We start from the raw sequence: 15,253 nt of genomic DNA on the forward strand, positions 1-15,253 counted from the left end.
CCAGGACAGAAAGACAAGTGGAACAATGGAGGATTCCTACTGGTAGCTACCAATCTCCCTCCCTCCTTGCTTTCCCTGGCCACTTGTTTGTAAGTAGCCTTACACCACTTTGCTTCTGTGAAAGTCTTAGTACCTTTAGTATCTAGAAGAAATCCAAAGAGGATTTCTGCTTTTACCAAAAAAAAAAGGACAGAAAGCAAAAATAGCGTTCAGCATTGGTTTTGCAGTGAGCTGTGATAAAGGCAGTGCACACCCTGAGCAGTGAGAGTGGCCCTGCCAAACTCCTTCCCCAGGAACAACACCCAGCATCTCAGCATCAAGCCGCTGGAGCTTTGAACAGTGTCCGTGAGCATCTGTGCTTTATCTCCATTTATTTTGTGCATCTATTAGCAGGATGTTTCTTAAGGTATCAGAAAAACCTCAGAGAGGTTATTTTTTGGGTCTGGGAATGCTCCCACATTTTTTTCCATACAAATTAATGGTAACTGCTTCCTTGCTTTACGCCTTTGCTCTCAGCTTGAGAAAGGTTTCAGACAGGAATGCTCTGCTTTCACATAGCAGGGAAAACCTGTCCTTGAAAATATGTATCTTTGGCTCTGGATTTCACTCGGATGCCAGAAGAGTCTAAGCATAGTGATTTGGTGAGTGCCTTGAATTGAGTGAATCAGGATCTTGTTTCTGTACATTTATGAGATACTAGATGCTATTATACGTTGGAGAGAAGTAGGAGGTCAAAGGAGTCATGGTCTGGAGGTACAAGGAAGTTCTTGTCAAGGCTGCTTGTTGTTGGTAACCCTCCACCCCCTCAGGAGAATGGAGCTGTTTAAGAGACTTCAGGATGAAAGAAGAACATCTGGAGTATCAGTAATTAAGTCTGAAATGTGGTTCAACAGGAAGTGACAAGTCTGTCCTCAGAGATCATTTCAAAGTAGGGCAGTCTCCATAGTTTAAATATCGCTGGGTCTGGAGATAGGTCTTGTGGGATTTTTTTTTTAACTCCTTGGGTGCCTTTAGGGCACTTGGAGGATGGCCATGTGTACACACAACAATTACAGAATTTAATCACAATGGGATATTTTTAGTTACCTTAGGAACTTGAAGATCTTTCTAGATCAATTTTCGTGGTTAAAGGACAATTTAGCCGTGTTCTCGTGACAAAAATAACCCCTGAGCATTGCTTTAACTGAAAAATAAACGGCTATGCAGTTGACTTACATGTTCTGTGTTCTCTCTCAAATAACTGTAGGATGGGGAAAAATCCGCCCCCCCTCCCCATATAGGTTTCACCTTCTGCCTAAGAGTTCATTCTTACACAGTGATGGCTTTTGCTATTTGGCTTCCCCACTTCTACTTGGGGTTTCTATCTGAAATACAGAAAAATCTCAGCTCGACTATTCTGAAACATTTTAACATCTCCCCCCTCCATTTTTTTTTTTAAAGGAAATTTAAAAGCTCCTGATTTGGAATATTAAGTTATTTGTTCCAATGGGAGCAGAAATAAAATGTGGGGAAGGCTAACTGCCGGTAAGGAGATGGAACAACTCGCTGTCCTTGGGTGGCTGTCCTGGGCTCCCACCCTCCTCTAGAACTTGGGCAAATGTGGAGGGCTGGTGGCCTGTAACTGTGTTGTATCATAAAAACTAATTGTTATAATTAGCCTTGTTCCCTGGAGGAAGGGACTCCTAACCCCCCAGGTGAGGGTAATGTCTTAGTTTTGAAAATCTAACCAGGCTAGGCCCTAACACCCAAAGGAGTTGCAGGCCACCCCCACCCCCGGCAGCCACCCCACTGGCAGCTGCCAAGTGGCCCCTGTCCATTAGACCAACCAAGCTTTCTGACCTCAGGGGTGGCCTCACAGCTAGAATCCCTTAGCAAGGATAAAAGTGTCAAATGCAAGAAGCTTTTAATAATCTCACGGAATATTTAATAGTCCTCGAGATTTTTATTTTAAAGATTTTATTTATTCATGAGAGACCTGGGAGAGAGAGAGAGAGAGGCAGAGACACAGGCAGAGGGATAAGCAGGTTCCACACAGGGAGCCCGACGTGGGATTTGATCCCAGGTCTCCAGGATCAGGCCCTGTGCTAAAGGCAGTGGCTAAACTGCTCTGAGCCACCCAGGCTGCCCTGGGGCAGGTTTTTGAAACGTTGTTATGGCTTTTGTTTCTGCTTTAACTTGATCTTCCTCTTGGGCCCAGAAAAGGTTTTGCCTCTGCCACAGTGGGGGGCCTGCTGACCTGTAAACACAGACAGGAAAATTTGGGAGAAGGCAGTGAAAGAAGTCAGCATCTCTAAATCAATTTATGATGCGTGCAAATCATGTTTTCAAATATTTACAGAGTCTCTGAGGGAATTACATCACTGTTTATAGATGTTTTGATTGTTTTTTATGATTCAGGCCCCGTAGAGCCAAGCAATGTAATTCCTGAGAGATGCTGAGCCTACGCTTCGAGCCTCCCCTCCTGAGCGGAAAGTCGGGGTATAATGAGCAAAGCGCTCCCCGTAATAAACTGAGCACTGGCTGAGCAGTGGGGAGTTGTTAATGTGCAGCAGGGTGGCTGGAGAACTTTCCTCAGTTTACAAGAGGTAGGGGCGAGCCATGGTAGCCCAGAATAGGTGGGAGCTGCATGCAGGTATATGCTTTGTATTGCTTTGTATCTCCCTCCTCTGGGGAGTGTTAGAAGATTCTAGTGGAACTAACTCGTGAATGATTGGGACCTGATGTTTGTTCTTAGATTCCATCTCATATGGTAAAACTGCCTTGACTTAATTAAGAGAATTGTCATCCATTCCCATGAGGGGACCAGAGAGGGAGGGGACCCCAGTTTCTCCACACATGACAGTAGGGACTAGACCAGCTCCTGTCCGTCCTCCATGACTCTGGTCCAGTCGCTATGGCTTTGACCAGTGCATTTAGCACAAGAGCCCAGCTCTGGCCCTGGGGGCCTTGTCCATCTCCTCTTCCTCGGTATCTTGAACACAAGCATAGATTGACACCAGCATCCTTGTGGGGCAGTGTGATGCACAGGTGGAGGCAGTGAACTTGAGCCTGGTATCCCAGCTCTGCTTCTCAGTAGCTGTGTGACCTTGGGCATGATCCTTGACCTCTTTCTAAACTGGATCCTCATGAATTCTCAGACTAGTGCCATGTCTAGTGCCAGGCATGCAGTCATCTCAGGAAATGTTTGCTGTTATTACTCAGCGTTGTGTCTTCTATTAGCAAGGCCAGTCTTTGCCACAAAGCAGTAGCGGTTTAGAGCCTTGGTGACTCCCAGCATTTGATGCAATGTGTTGGCCAAAGGCTACTTGGAGAGAAGCCAGCTCCTGGGCACTGAGGGCTGATCACTGGGTATGTCAGCTGAGTCTGTATGAGAAGCCATTCTTCTAAGCAAGTTCCAGAACAGCAAACATCTTCTGGATTGGCAAGATAGCTTCAATGGGAGCATCCAAGAGTAGGACATCCAAGAGGGGCTGGAGGTGTCCCTGAGGGTCCTTGGGAAGGCCTGAATCCACTGCCTTCCTGCGGGCCTTTGGAGCTTCTGGTGCGAGTCCTTAGCCCCTCCCCTCTCTCCTAGGAGCATCCCTGTGGTGCAGACGCTTCGGACCACCGCCCTGACCACTGCCTGTGCAGACCACTCAGACCAGCACGTGGGCTACCTGGAGCACGTGGTGGCTCGCATCACTATTTCCCACCCACGTCGAGGAGACCTCCAGATCCACCTCATTTCTCCTTCAGGAACCAAGTCTCAACTATTGGCAAAGAGGTAAGACCAGGCCAGCCTAGCGGGGCTGGCATGGGAGCTGGAGCTTATCAGAAGGGCCCACCCAGACTGAGGTCACAGCATCCCTGCGGGACTCCCTCACCCTCCATCCTTCCACCCCAGGCAGGTGGGTTCTTCCAAAAGCTTCCTCTTGAGGACATTCACACATAGACCCCACTCACCTGAAACCTGGCCTTCAAAACCATCCTGGAAAACTTTCATTTCCAGGCAGTAGTGACAAGGGTTTTGCTGTTGCTTTGTTTAATGGAAAGATTTATGGAATTCTGGCGATGATTTAATTGCTCTTAGAAGTGCACTGAAGATCATTTTTATCCTATCATTCGGGATCTGAGGTGAGCACATGTGTCGGAGGAGGACTGCCTTGCCTCCTAAACCTTCTGCATGGCCCTGAGGTCATGTGTGGTGCTGTTGAACTTGTGTGGACCAGAACTCTGCTCTGTGGGAGACATGGCTTTTACAGGGCACTCAGAGACTTCCATCTGCAGGGTTCTCACGCGTGTACCTGAGAGGGCCCTTGTTTAACTGAAGGCCTGAGAAACAGGCTCTGAATTCTGGGGCTTCACATACAGTTCATGGAAAGCTATGAAGCCATTTCTTCCACAAGGTCAGAGACAAGAAGGAGGGCTTTGATGCATTTGTGTCGCTCGGAGGTAACTGGGGTGAAGGGATTTATGGGAGCTTGGGGGAGGAGGGGAGAGGCACTGGGGCTTCTTTTCAGCACCTTAGCTAAGAGACAGAAGGAAGAGAAAGGTTTCAGAATAAGCCAGCATTTCTGGCTTTTCTTGAAAAATAGAACTGGCAACCGAACTCCACCACCTGCAACTGCCCATCCCTGGGCGGTGGCCCACTCCCTGCTTGCCCACGCTGGGCTTGCTTGACTCCTTTGGGTCTCCTGCCTGGGGCGGCAGCCAAATTTGGAGGATAGGATTCAGAGATGGTGATTGAGTGAATGCCTCCTTTCAGGACCAGATAGGAGTTGCCCTTTTTCTTAGCCCCCTTCTACCTCACCCCTACTTAGCAGAAGACTGAGAGATTGGCCTGCTGCAAGGACAGGGAGATGCGGGCCTTTGTCTGAAGAAGTAGGGAGCCATGCCCTGTTTACCACACCCCTGCCTGGTGGCTCTGCCACCAGGCGAGCACTGAGTTTGTTGTTGGTACCCTAGAACCAGCCCTGAGACCAGATCCTGGCTTCAGTGATTTCCAGGGCTTGGCCATTTGGCTTGGTCCCTACCAGGTTAGGCTTCACTCTTGTAACACAAGAGCGTCAGGGGGCATCTTTCCCTCCTGAGGGTAGGCCTGGACCACACTCTGCCTCTGCCCGTAGGAGGCAGCTAAGGCATGAGCAGTCTGGGAGTACCAGCTGGGGAGCCAAAGCATTATGCTCTTTTGCAATCAGAGTTGTTGTTGTTGTTATTATTATTATTATTATTATTATTATTATTACTGGAACTTCAAGAGATCTCATCTAAAGGCCAGGTTTCTAGCACTTCTTGAAGGATTGGAAGTTTGCTGATAATGGGCCCTCGTTGCCTGTGGGAACTCCAGACTGGGCAGGTCTGCTTCAGGCTCCCTAGGCCAGGTACAGGCTCTACTTTTCTGTGCTCTCCTGAGGTCACCTCCCTGGAACCCTATTTGCTCCAGGCTGGATACCAGGAAACATCAGAGGTAGTGAGCCCTGACTTCAAGGTAGGACCTGGGTATGGGCACCAACTGGTGACTTGGGTTGACCAAGAGGACAGTGAGGCTTAAGAAATTGGGACAGCAGGCTGTAGGCCAGTGGGCCAGCAGTGAACTGCAAGGACCAATGGCGAGATGGGCTTTGGAGCCCAGAGACTCATGCTTCTACCCATGCTCCTTCACTTCCCAGATGGGCACCCAGGAGCTGGCCATCTCTCCTCTGTCTATTCCTCCCCTCTAGAAATGTCATTTTACTCCTGTCACAACCAGGATTGCTACAAGAACTGCCTATGATGATACAGATGAAAATGCCTGGTGCAGGCAGCTGGCTTCCCATCCTGTCCTGCTTCCATCCATCTACCTGACCTGGAAGAACTTTCTAGCACCCCAGCATCCCTCCTGGTTTCCTTGCAATCAGTTTTTCCTCTCCTTCTAACCTCCATCCTGCTCAGGCCTAGTATGAGCCCCTCACAGGAGAGAGAGCGGGTCCTGCCAAGTTCCTTTGGTTCACGATAACCTGTTTGCTAGGAAGTGTTGTTCCTGGGCCATCAAGCAATTTAAACCTGCCTTGCAGCCACTTGGCACTCTCCTGAGTCTTGGCAATTGGGGTTTTTTTTTTCCTGCCCCCAGGCACAGATTTTGTGATTCTATCAAGAGTTTGTATTGGGGATCTATTACCTCCTACCTTACTTCATATCTTGCTCAATTTGGCAGCTTTTTCAGGTTGCCAGATTCTTTTCACTGAGAGTTAAGTTGACATTCATGAAGTATTTCAACCCTTAAGGGACAGTTTTGTCTTTGTTCAGAGCGCGTTGCATTTGGCATGGTATCGTGTGTGAAAATCAGCCTTGACCTTCACACGGCTGTACCGTGTGAAGGGACAGGGTGTACCTCTCCCCCTCACTCTTCTCCATGCCCAGAATGTTCTCTCCATAAGCATGTCTATACATTCATTGGACATTTGGAGAACACCCAGATCAGGACTCCAGTCTTATATCACACAAAACATGTCTCTGAACTTCTGATGGGCAATGAAGAGCCCCTTGGATTAAGACACTGTCCCCATTGGGCACCTGGGTGGCTCAGTGGTTGAGCATCTGCCTTTGGCTCATGTTGTGGCCCAGCGTCCTGGGATCAAGTCCCATATTGGGCTCCCCGCAGGGAGCCTCCTTCTCCCTCTGCCTAGGTCTCTGCCTCTCTCTCTGTGGCTCTCATGAATAAATAAATAAAATCTTTAAAAAAAAAAAAAAAGACACTATCCCCAAATAGAGATGTAGTTAGATGGGGAAGGAAGAGAGAAGAACCTGAGATTGTTCCTTCCAAGGACAAAAGACCAAGCAGGGCACGGGAGTATTGGAAGAAAGAGGGCGCCCATGAGCCACTTCCTGTTTCCTGCTCAAGTCAAATAAGAGAAAAAGGATCTGAGTTGAAGTCCTAGTCTGGAAAGATCTTGGGGTATGGAAGGACCAAGGGAGGCTCATCAGAACCCTCGAGGGGAGGTGAGCAGAGGGGAGGGGCCTCCCGCACACACTGAAAAACAACCAGACTGGTCAGTTATGTCATCTCCCCCCAGATGCACCTGCTGAAGCTTGTTAAGCCCTAGAGAGTTACATGGCTTGCCTTCTTTGTATCTTTTGGAGAACAGCACACAAGAGCTAGCTAGCTCCATGAAAATGTGAAGGTTTCATGATTCCACAGGCCAGCATTTTAGAAAGGCCTCCTATGTGATGCCCCTGGGGCTTCCGTGGAAGAGTTGTGTGTGGCCTGGCCTCTGTCTGCTTTTGTGCCCTCAGGCATTGGTATATGGGCTCTATAGGATCACTGCTGGGGTAGGAAGGAACCACACAGCTTCTGAAGGAACGTTTTGGGGGATTAGGTTTGAGGGCCTTCCTTGGCTACCTCTTAAACATTTCCTTATGCTGGAAAGAATAAAGACAGGAGTCAGTATGCAGATATAGTATGCAGATAAGTCCCAGCTCAGCCAGGAATAGGCTTTTGGACCTGCTACTCATCACTACACTTGGGATCTCTCCATCTGTAAAAGTCCGTACATGAGGATGGCAGGAGGAAGACCATCACTCTCTTTTGTTGGGCACCTGTAAGTCCTGCTGGCCTGCTTGCCTCTCAGAATGTTTTGGGGACCCAGTGTGATAATGGAGGTGAAGCTGCTGGCCAGGGGTGTGTCATCATGCAAGGGTTTGAAAGCAGTCACCTGCTTTTACCTGCATTTTGGCCTCAGCTGAGGGCCAAGCCTCTTTCCCTTCCATTCTCAAAGCTGCTGCCTTTGAGGTGCTGTTTGGTGGGATTGTACCATCACTTAAGGAGCAATTCCAAGGTGGGAAAGAGCCCTCTTAGACCTGGCCCCCTACCCACTGCTCCTTTCTGGACCCTTGTGTTCTTACCCCGAGTCTCCAATTGCAGATTGCTGGATCATTCCAATGAAGGGTTTACAAACTGGGAGTTCATGACTGTGCACTGCTGGGGAGAAAAGGCCGAGGGGGAATGGACCTTGGAAATCCAAGACATGCCGTCCCAGGTCCGCAACCCAGAGAAACAAGGTCAGTGGCTCTCGGGAATTTCACACACCACTTTATATCTCAACCCTTTTGTTAACTCCAGACTTTTATTTGACTGTAGTGTCTCTGATAATTCTTTTTTTTTTTTTAATTCTTTTCAATGGAGATACAATTCGCCATTGAAATCCTTTTCAAGTATGTAACTAAGTGGCTTTCAGTACATTCACAGTGTTGTGCAACAATCCCCACTTACCCAATTTCAGAACTTTGTCATCATTCCCATTGAGTAGACACTCCCCATTCTCCCAGCTCCCAGCAACCTCTAATCTGTTTTCTGTCTCTATGGATTTGCCTCTTCTGGACATTTCATGCAAATGGAATCATACAACATGTCACCCTTCACGATTGGCTTCTTCCAGTTAGCATGCTGTTTCCAAGGTTCATCCATGTTTTAATAGGTATCCATACTTCATTCCCTTTCACCATTAACATGATTTAATTGTACAGATTTGATTATCTAGAACATTTTGTTCATCCCTCCATGAGTTGATGGACAGTTGGGTTGTTTCTACTTAATGGCTGTTTTGAATCACACTGCTTTGAGCATCCATGTTTTTCTGTGGGTGTATGTTTCCAGTTCTCTTGGTTGTATAGTAATGCTATGTGACTGGTTGAGGAGCCCTCAAACTGGTGTCCACAGTGGCTGTACCATTTTACCTTTCTACCAGCACAATACGAAGATTTAATTCCTTCCCGTCATCATCAACACTTGTTTTATTATTTTCATTTTCTTCTCATTATAGCCATCCCAGTGGGTGTGAAGTATATCTCACTGTGGTTTTGATTTGCACTAATTTCCCTAATGACTAATAATGCTGAGCATCTTTTCATGGGCTTATTGGACACTTTTACATCTTCTTTGGAGAAATGTCTATTTGGCCCTTTTGCCCATTTTAAAAACTGGGTTGTTTGTCTTTTATTACTGGGTTGTAAATGTTCTTTAAATATTCGGGATACTGGGGCAGCCCTGGTGGCGCAGCGATTTAGCGCCTGCCTTCAGTCCAGGGCGTGATCCTGGAGACCCGGGATTGAGTCCCACGTTGGGCTCCCTGAATGGAGCCTGCTTCTCCCTCTGCCTGTGTCCTGCTCTCTCTCTCTTTCTCTCTCTCTCTCTCTCTGTCTCTCATGAATAAATAAATAAAATCTTTAAAAATAAATATATAGATATAGATATAGATATAGATATTCATATATATTCTGGATACTTGATCTGGGCCAGATATCTGATTTGTAAATTTTCTCTCCCATTCTATGGGCCGTTCTTTTACTTTATTGATTGTGCCCTTTGGTGCACTAAAGTTTTCCATGTTGATGAAATTCAGTTTATTTTTTCTTTTATAGCTTGCACTTTTAGTGTCATATTTGAGAAACTATCACCTGATCTAAGGTCAAGATTAAAATCTGTATTCTTCTGAGAGTTTTGTAGTTTTAACTCTTACATTTAACTCTTACTTTGATCTATTTTGAATTAATTTTCTGTATAGTGTAAGTAAAAGTACAGATTCATTCTTCTGCATATGGCTATTCAGTTGTCCCAGCACCATTTATTAAAAAAAAGAAAACAACAACAACAACAAAAAAAAACAAAAACAAAAAACACCCTGTTGTGTCCTCCATTGGATGACTTTGGCACCCTTGTTGAAAATTTATTGGCCATAGATGTATGAATTTATTTCTGGACTCTTTGGTCTATTCCACTGGTCTGTTCACCACTGCCTATGCCTATGCCAGTACCACACTGTTTTGATGACCATAGCTTTTGTAGTAGTTGCAAAATTGGGAACTATGAATTCTCCAGCTTTGATCTTCTGTTTCAAGATGGTTTGGGCTCTTCTGGGTCCCTTGCAATTCCATATGAATGATAGGATCATCTTGTCAATTTTATGTATGTATGTATGTATGTATGTATGTATTTATTTATTTATTTATTCATTCATTCATTCATGAGAAACAGAGAGAGAGGCAGAGATACAGGCAGAGGGAGAAGCAGGCTCCATGCAGGAAGCCCGAAGCAGGACTGGATCCTGGGACCCCAGGATCACACCCTGGGCCGAAGGTGGCACTGAACCACTGAGCCACCAGGGATCCCCCATCTTGTCCAGTTCTGGGGGAAAAAAAGGTAGTTGGAATTTTGGTAGAGATGTCACTGAATCTATTTCAATTTGGGGAATATTGTCATCTTAACAATATTGAGTTTATAATCCACGGATAAGAATGCCTTTCTGTTTATTTCCATCCTCTTTCATTTCTTTCAACATTGTTTTATGGTTTTCATTCTACATGTCTCTTACTTCCTTGGTGAATTTGTTTCTGAGTATTTTGCTCTTTCTGACACTATTGTAAATGGAATGGTTTCCTTAATTTTGCTTTTAGATTATTTTTTACTCTGGGAAGGTAGCCTTTCGTGACTCTCCTTTTGGTTCATAACCATCTCTTGAACCGACTGTTATTGAATTCCTACTTTGGGCTAGGCACCGACGGAAGTGGTGGAGCTACACCCGGAGAGAGAACAAGAATAATCCTTATGTCTTCTGCTGTAGTCACTGACAGCGATCTCTGACATGTTCGTATCTCTCAGTTAGATTTGGACTCATAGTAAAGGACAGGGATGACTCTCCAGTCTTGCTTCTCTTTGGAGACATTTCCCTGAGGTTTGCTTTCACTATTCTGTTGTTCCCAGGGGCTTGCTTCTTGATCACTCTAGAATCTTACTCTGCCCTGGTCCTTTTCTGAATTTTCATGAAGCACAGTTTTGGGAGGTATTTGTTTGTTTGTATTGAACCGAAGAGAAGAGCATTGACTTGCCTTATGTTGAAAACTGACTTTAAATGATCAAGTCATCTATAAGGTTCCCCTGGTCCCCCCTTTAAAAAAATAACTTTCAGCCTTGAGGATAATAAATAACTATTTTGAAAAGACATTACTATAACAAAGCCTAAAAATACAAAAATGCTGAGGTGCCTGGGTGGCTCAGTCAGTTAAGTGTCTGCCTTCAGCTCAGGTCATGTTCCCGGGGTCCTGGGATTTAGCCCCATGTCAGGCTCCCTGCTCAGCAGGGCATCTTCTTCTCCCTCCCCTGCTCCCACTCATTTTCTCTCTCTCTCTTTCTCTCAAATAAATAAAAATACAAAAATGCAAAATTTTAAGTCACTTGAAATTCATATATTTTAAGAGCAGAAACTCCTGTATTCTTTTTTAAAGCCCCAAAGTGCACTGGCCTGCTGGTAACAGATAAGGATCAACATCTCATGCCACCTCCATCCTCAAGCCTTCCTTGCCCCATGGGCACAAGGCAGAGTCCCAGCACCCACTGGCACCTCTGCTTGCCCAGGAGGCCAGTACTGTGGATGCAGCTGTGGAGCTGTGTGTTCACGCAGCACAACTTGTCTGTCTGATGTATATACGTGGACATCAGGGCAGAGGTCTGGAAATGCAAGTGTTTAAGTGTTGTCAGAAAGTAGCTCTGGTAATGAAAGCCACAGTGTGGATAAGCTCTCCCGGGGGGCAAACGGGGATACCCAGGGGTCTTCCAGGGGTGGGCACTGGGAGGAGATCTGTTTATGTCATGATGATTCTCACAAGTACAGGTACTGCGCTTGAGGGTTGCTGTGGTACCCAGCACAGAACTACATGCCACACACCTCCCCAAGCCTTCCCACCGCCTCCTGCCCACATGGCACTCACCAGCTCTGACTTCATTTTCCATGCTAATCTCTGTCTGGCCCTTGTCTTCTGGCTCCTGCCATGTTCCCAGTACCTCCTGCTGTGGGGCTCATCACAGATCACAGTGGTCATTTGGTGAATGAGTGAGGACAATTGGAACGTTTTGTGATCATCACAATACCAGACGTTCTGTGTACAAGGGATGCATTGCTAAGCAATGCAGGGGATACCTCCGAGGGTGGCCCTGCATTAAGTCCCAAAACAGGCCAGTGTCCATCTTTGGGCATGATTAGAACATAGGTCTTTTGGCTGGGTGAGACAGGACCAGAATAGGCTCTTTTAGCTCTGCCCTTCTGTGGCTTATTGGAATAGAGGGGATCAGGACACACTGTCACAGACTGCACTTTTCTGCAGCTGTTCCTGCAACGTTGCATTCACACCCACTTTGCACTGGCGGGGAGCTGCTCCTGAGCTGCCCTTTGCAGGAACAAGTGCAAGCAAATGGTCCTGCCACTGAGACCATACTGCAAGCCCTGTTTTCTGTGCACAAGGAGGATGGATGCCTCTCTCTGGGCTACATGCTCGGCACATCCAGGCATTAGCACCTCCTCCCTCTGCAAATGGTGGCCTTGGTCTTGCTTCCAACAGTATCTCTCCAGAGTGAGGGGAGGGAGGGAGGGTAAAAAAAAAGCAAGAATGATCTTTTAGCCTTTCTGCCTTTCAAAGCAGGGCTGTCCTTAACACTGACATGTTCATATGGGGACCTCAGCTACAGAAAGTGACACCAGTTGACCAAAGTTTCTCACCAACTCCAGCATTCCAGGGCCCAGGAGAAATGCGGACTAGGGAGCTGTCACTGTTGGTACCCCGGGCAAGATTGATCCCAAAGCACATGTCTTTCCCTCCCCGCTTATCGGGTCTGGGTGGCTCCTTGGTACCAGGTCACTGCCAGCCTCATGGCAAGAATAATGCAGCAAACACAAAGACAGCCTGGTTAGAAAGAGCAGCACCTATCTCATTTCTCTACAGTGCCTCTGACATCCGTTTTGGGAGTGAGGTGCTGGTTCCTGCATTGTTCACTTCAATACCCTTCACATATCTGCAACTGACTTAATAACTTAAAAAAAACCCAAGAAAACAAAACCCTAACAAATCAACTCAGCTCCAATGGCATGCTATGGAATAGTACTTGAAAATCTCAGTTAAGACCAGGGTTTATTAAGTAACCAAGTCTCCTGAATATGCTAGCTCAGACAATACTCACCTCCTGTCAGATTGAACCTGATTGATGTAATTTGTTTTAAAACTAGTTTTTGAAAACCAAGTAGCAGATGAGTCACGCATGTTCCTCTTCAGTTCCTGGGCCAAGGGAAGGGTGTGTCTGCTCCCAGGATCACTCTCCTTCTCTGGGAGAAAGCAAGGAATGGAAAGGAGTGCACATCCTGATTCATAGCTGCATTGTGTTTACCAGAGGCTTCTCGTTCATTCTTGCATTCAGCACACCTCTATTCCACTCACCTGAGTTCGGATCCGGGTGCCCTGGGACCTCACCTTTCACCAGGGAAGCAGCTGCAGGCCCAGGGGTTGGGAACACAGGCTCCACAGGGAGCCTGGCATGCAGGACTGGTGTGCGAGTCCAGTGCCCCACAGACCACCTCTGGGCCAGGGAGCTGGTGACATTGTGATCAGAGCAAAGGTCCCACCTTGCAGAACATCTTCTGGGGATACATTTTATAAGGTTTCCACCTAGGGCACCTGGGCAGCAGCGTAGTCATTAAGCATCTGCCTTCAGCCTAGGTCGTGATCCCAGCATCCTAGGATTGAGCCTCACTTTGGGCTCTCTGCTCAGGGCCTGTCTCTCCCTCTGCCTGCTGCTCCCTCTGCTTATTCTCTCTCTCTCTCTCTGTCAAGTAAATAAGTAAAACAAAATAAGTAAAAATAAAATGTTTAAAATAAATAAATAGAAGGTTTCCACCTAGAATGCTCAAAATTTTAAGTTTGGGTCTTTCTGAATGCAGGAAGTGTCAGTTGTCTGGAACCCCTATGTGCCTCATTCCCCTGTATCTGGTTTGAAATAGGCCTGGGATCCATCAGATCCTCCTGCCTCCACTTTTCCCAAATCTCTGATGTCTTAGTCCATTCCAGCTGCTATACCAAAGTACTGCTGATGAGGTAGCATATCAACAGCATAAGTTCATTTCTCAGAGTTCTGGAGGCAGGTGAGTTCGAGATCAGGCTGTCAGAGTGGGTGGGTTCCCAGGAGGGCTCTCTTATGCATTACAGGTGGCTACCTTGTCCTTGTCTCTTCCCATGGCAGAAGGTTGGCAAGTGAGCTTTCTGAGCCATTTTTAGTAGGACACTAACCCCATTCACGAGGGCTCTACCCTCCTGACCTAATCACCTTCCTATGGCCCACTACCTAATACCATCACACTGGGGGCAGGTTTCAACATATGAATTTGGGGGCAGGAGGTGGTGCCTGGGCCACTCAGTTGGTTAAGCATCTGCCTTCGACTCAGGTCATGGTCTTGGGGCCCTGGGATCCAGCCCCAGCATCCGGCTCCCTGCTCAGGGGGGAGTTTGCTTCTTCCTCTCTCTCTGCTCCTCCCCCCACTCACACACACACACTCTCTCAAATAAATTTTTTAAAAAATCTTTTTTTTTTTAAGATTTTATTTATTCATGAGACACACAGAGAGAGAAAGGCAGAGACACAGGCAGAAGGAGAAGCAGGCTCCATGCAGGGAGCCTGATGTGGGACTCAATCCCGGCTCTCCAGGATCATGCCCTGGGCTGAAGGCGGCGCTAAACCACTGAGCCACCCAGGCTGCCCAAAAAATAAATAAACTCTTAAAAAAAAATATGACCTTGAGATATAAGCATTCAGTCTAGAATGATACCTCGCCTTGGTGCTGTGCCTTTTCTCCCATAAGATGAGGATGAGCACACTTGGCTAAGGATTTGGGTAGAAGGTGCTGACCCAGGCCAAGAAACTTAGGATCACTCCCCCACCACCCCCCTTCCCCATCCTACCCTCACCTCAGAGCCCACATTGGTGGTCACCTGCCCGGCACAAGGCAAAGTGCATGCACCTGCACCACTCCAACCAGCCTTCCTGCCCAGGTAGCATCCTGCCTAGCCCCCTGGGGCTCCGGCAAGCACCCTGATGCATGTGGCAAAATGAGTCCTCCCCTGTTTGGCTGGAAGCGAGTTTGGCCTTGGGCAGCATCCAGGATATCTTTGCTCCATTTTTCTCCCATTCACTCAGCATGCACTTACTTAGACTGCATGTGGGCCACATACCTGATCTGCTGGGCAGGTGCAAGTGGAAGCATGCTTCTTCATTCTTCATCTCTGCACCCCATTCTGCGCCTGAGGGTTCAGTTTGGTGCCCGGCACAGAGAGCTCCGTCAGGGCTATGGTGTGTCTTCTGTACCTAGATCACACTTCTTTCATGACCATGAGCCTGCCTGAAGCTCTTGGGCACCTCCCACCATCTTCCCCTCTGAGGGGAGCTGTGAGACATCAACTTTAAACAGAAAATATCCTCAAGCAG

The 15,253-nt window shown here is 47.2% G+C and overlaps 1 protein-coding gene across 5 annotated transcripts in view; it reads left to right on the plus strand.

Moving 5' to 3' along the window:
* PCSK6 (proprotein convertase subtilisin/kexin type 6) overlaps nt 1-15,253 on the plus strand; it is a 183,567-nt gene that overhangs the window by 121,652 nt on the left and 46,662 nt on the right. For all 5 annotated transcript variants that reach the window (XM_072737112.1, XM_072737113.1, XM_072737116.1 and 2 more), the window contains exons 12-13: nt 3,575-3,763; nt 7,880-8,016. In XM_072737112.1, coding sequence (XP_072593213.1) covers nt 3,575-3,763; nt 7,880-8,016 — 326 coding nt within the window. The remainder of the gene's footprint in view (nt 1-3,574; nt 3,764-7,879; nt 8,017-15,253) is intronic.

The sequence above is a fragment of the Vulpes vulpes genome, chromosome 14 (assembly GCF_048418805.1).
Source record: "Vulpes vulpes isolate BD-2025 chromosome 14, VulVul3, whole genome shotgun sequence".
NCBI classification, from domain to species: Eukaryota; Metazoa; Chordata; class Mammalia; order Carnivora; family Canidae; genus Vulpes; species Vulpes vulpes.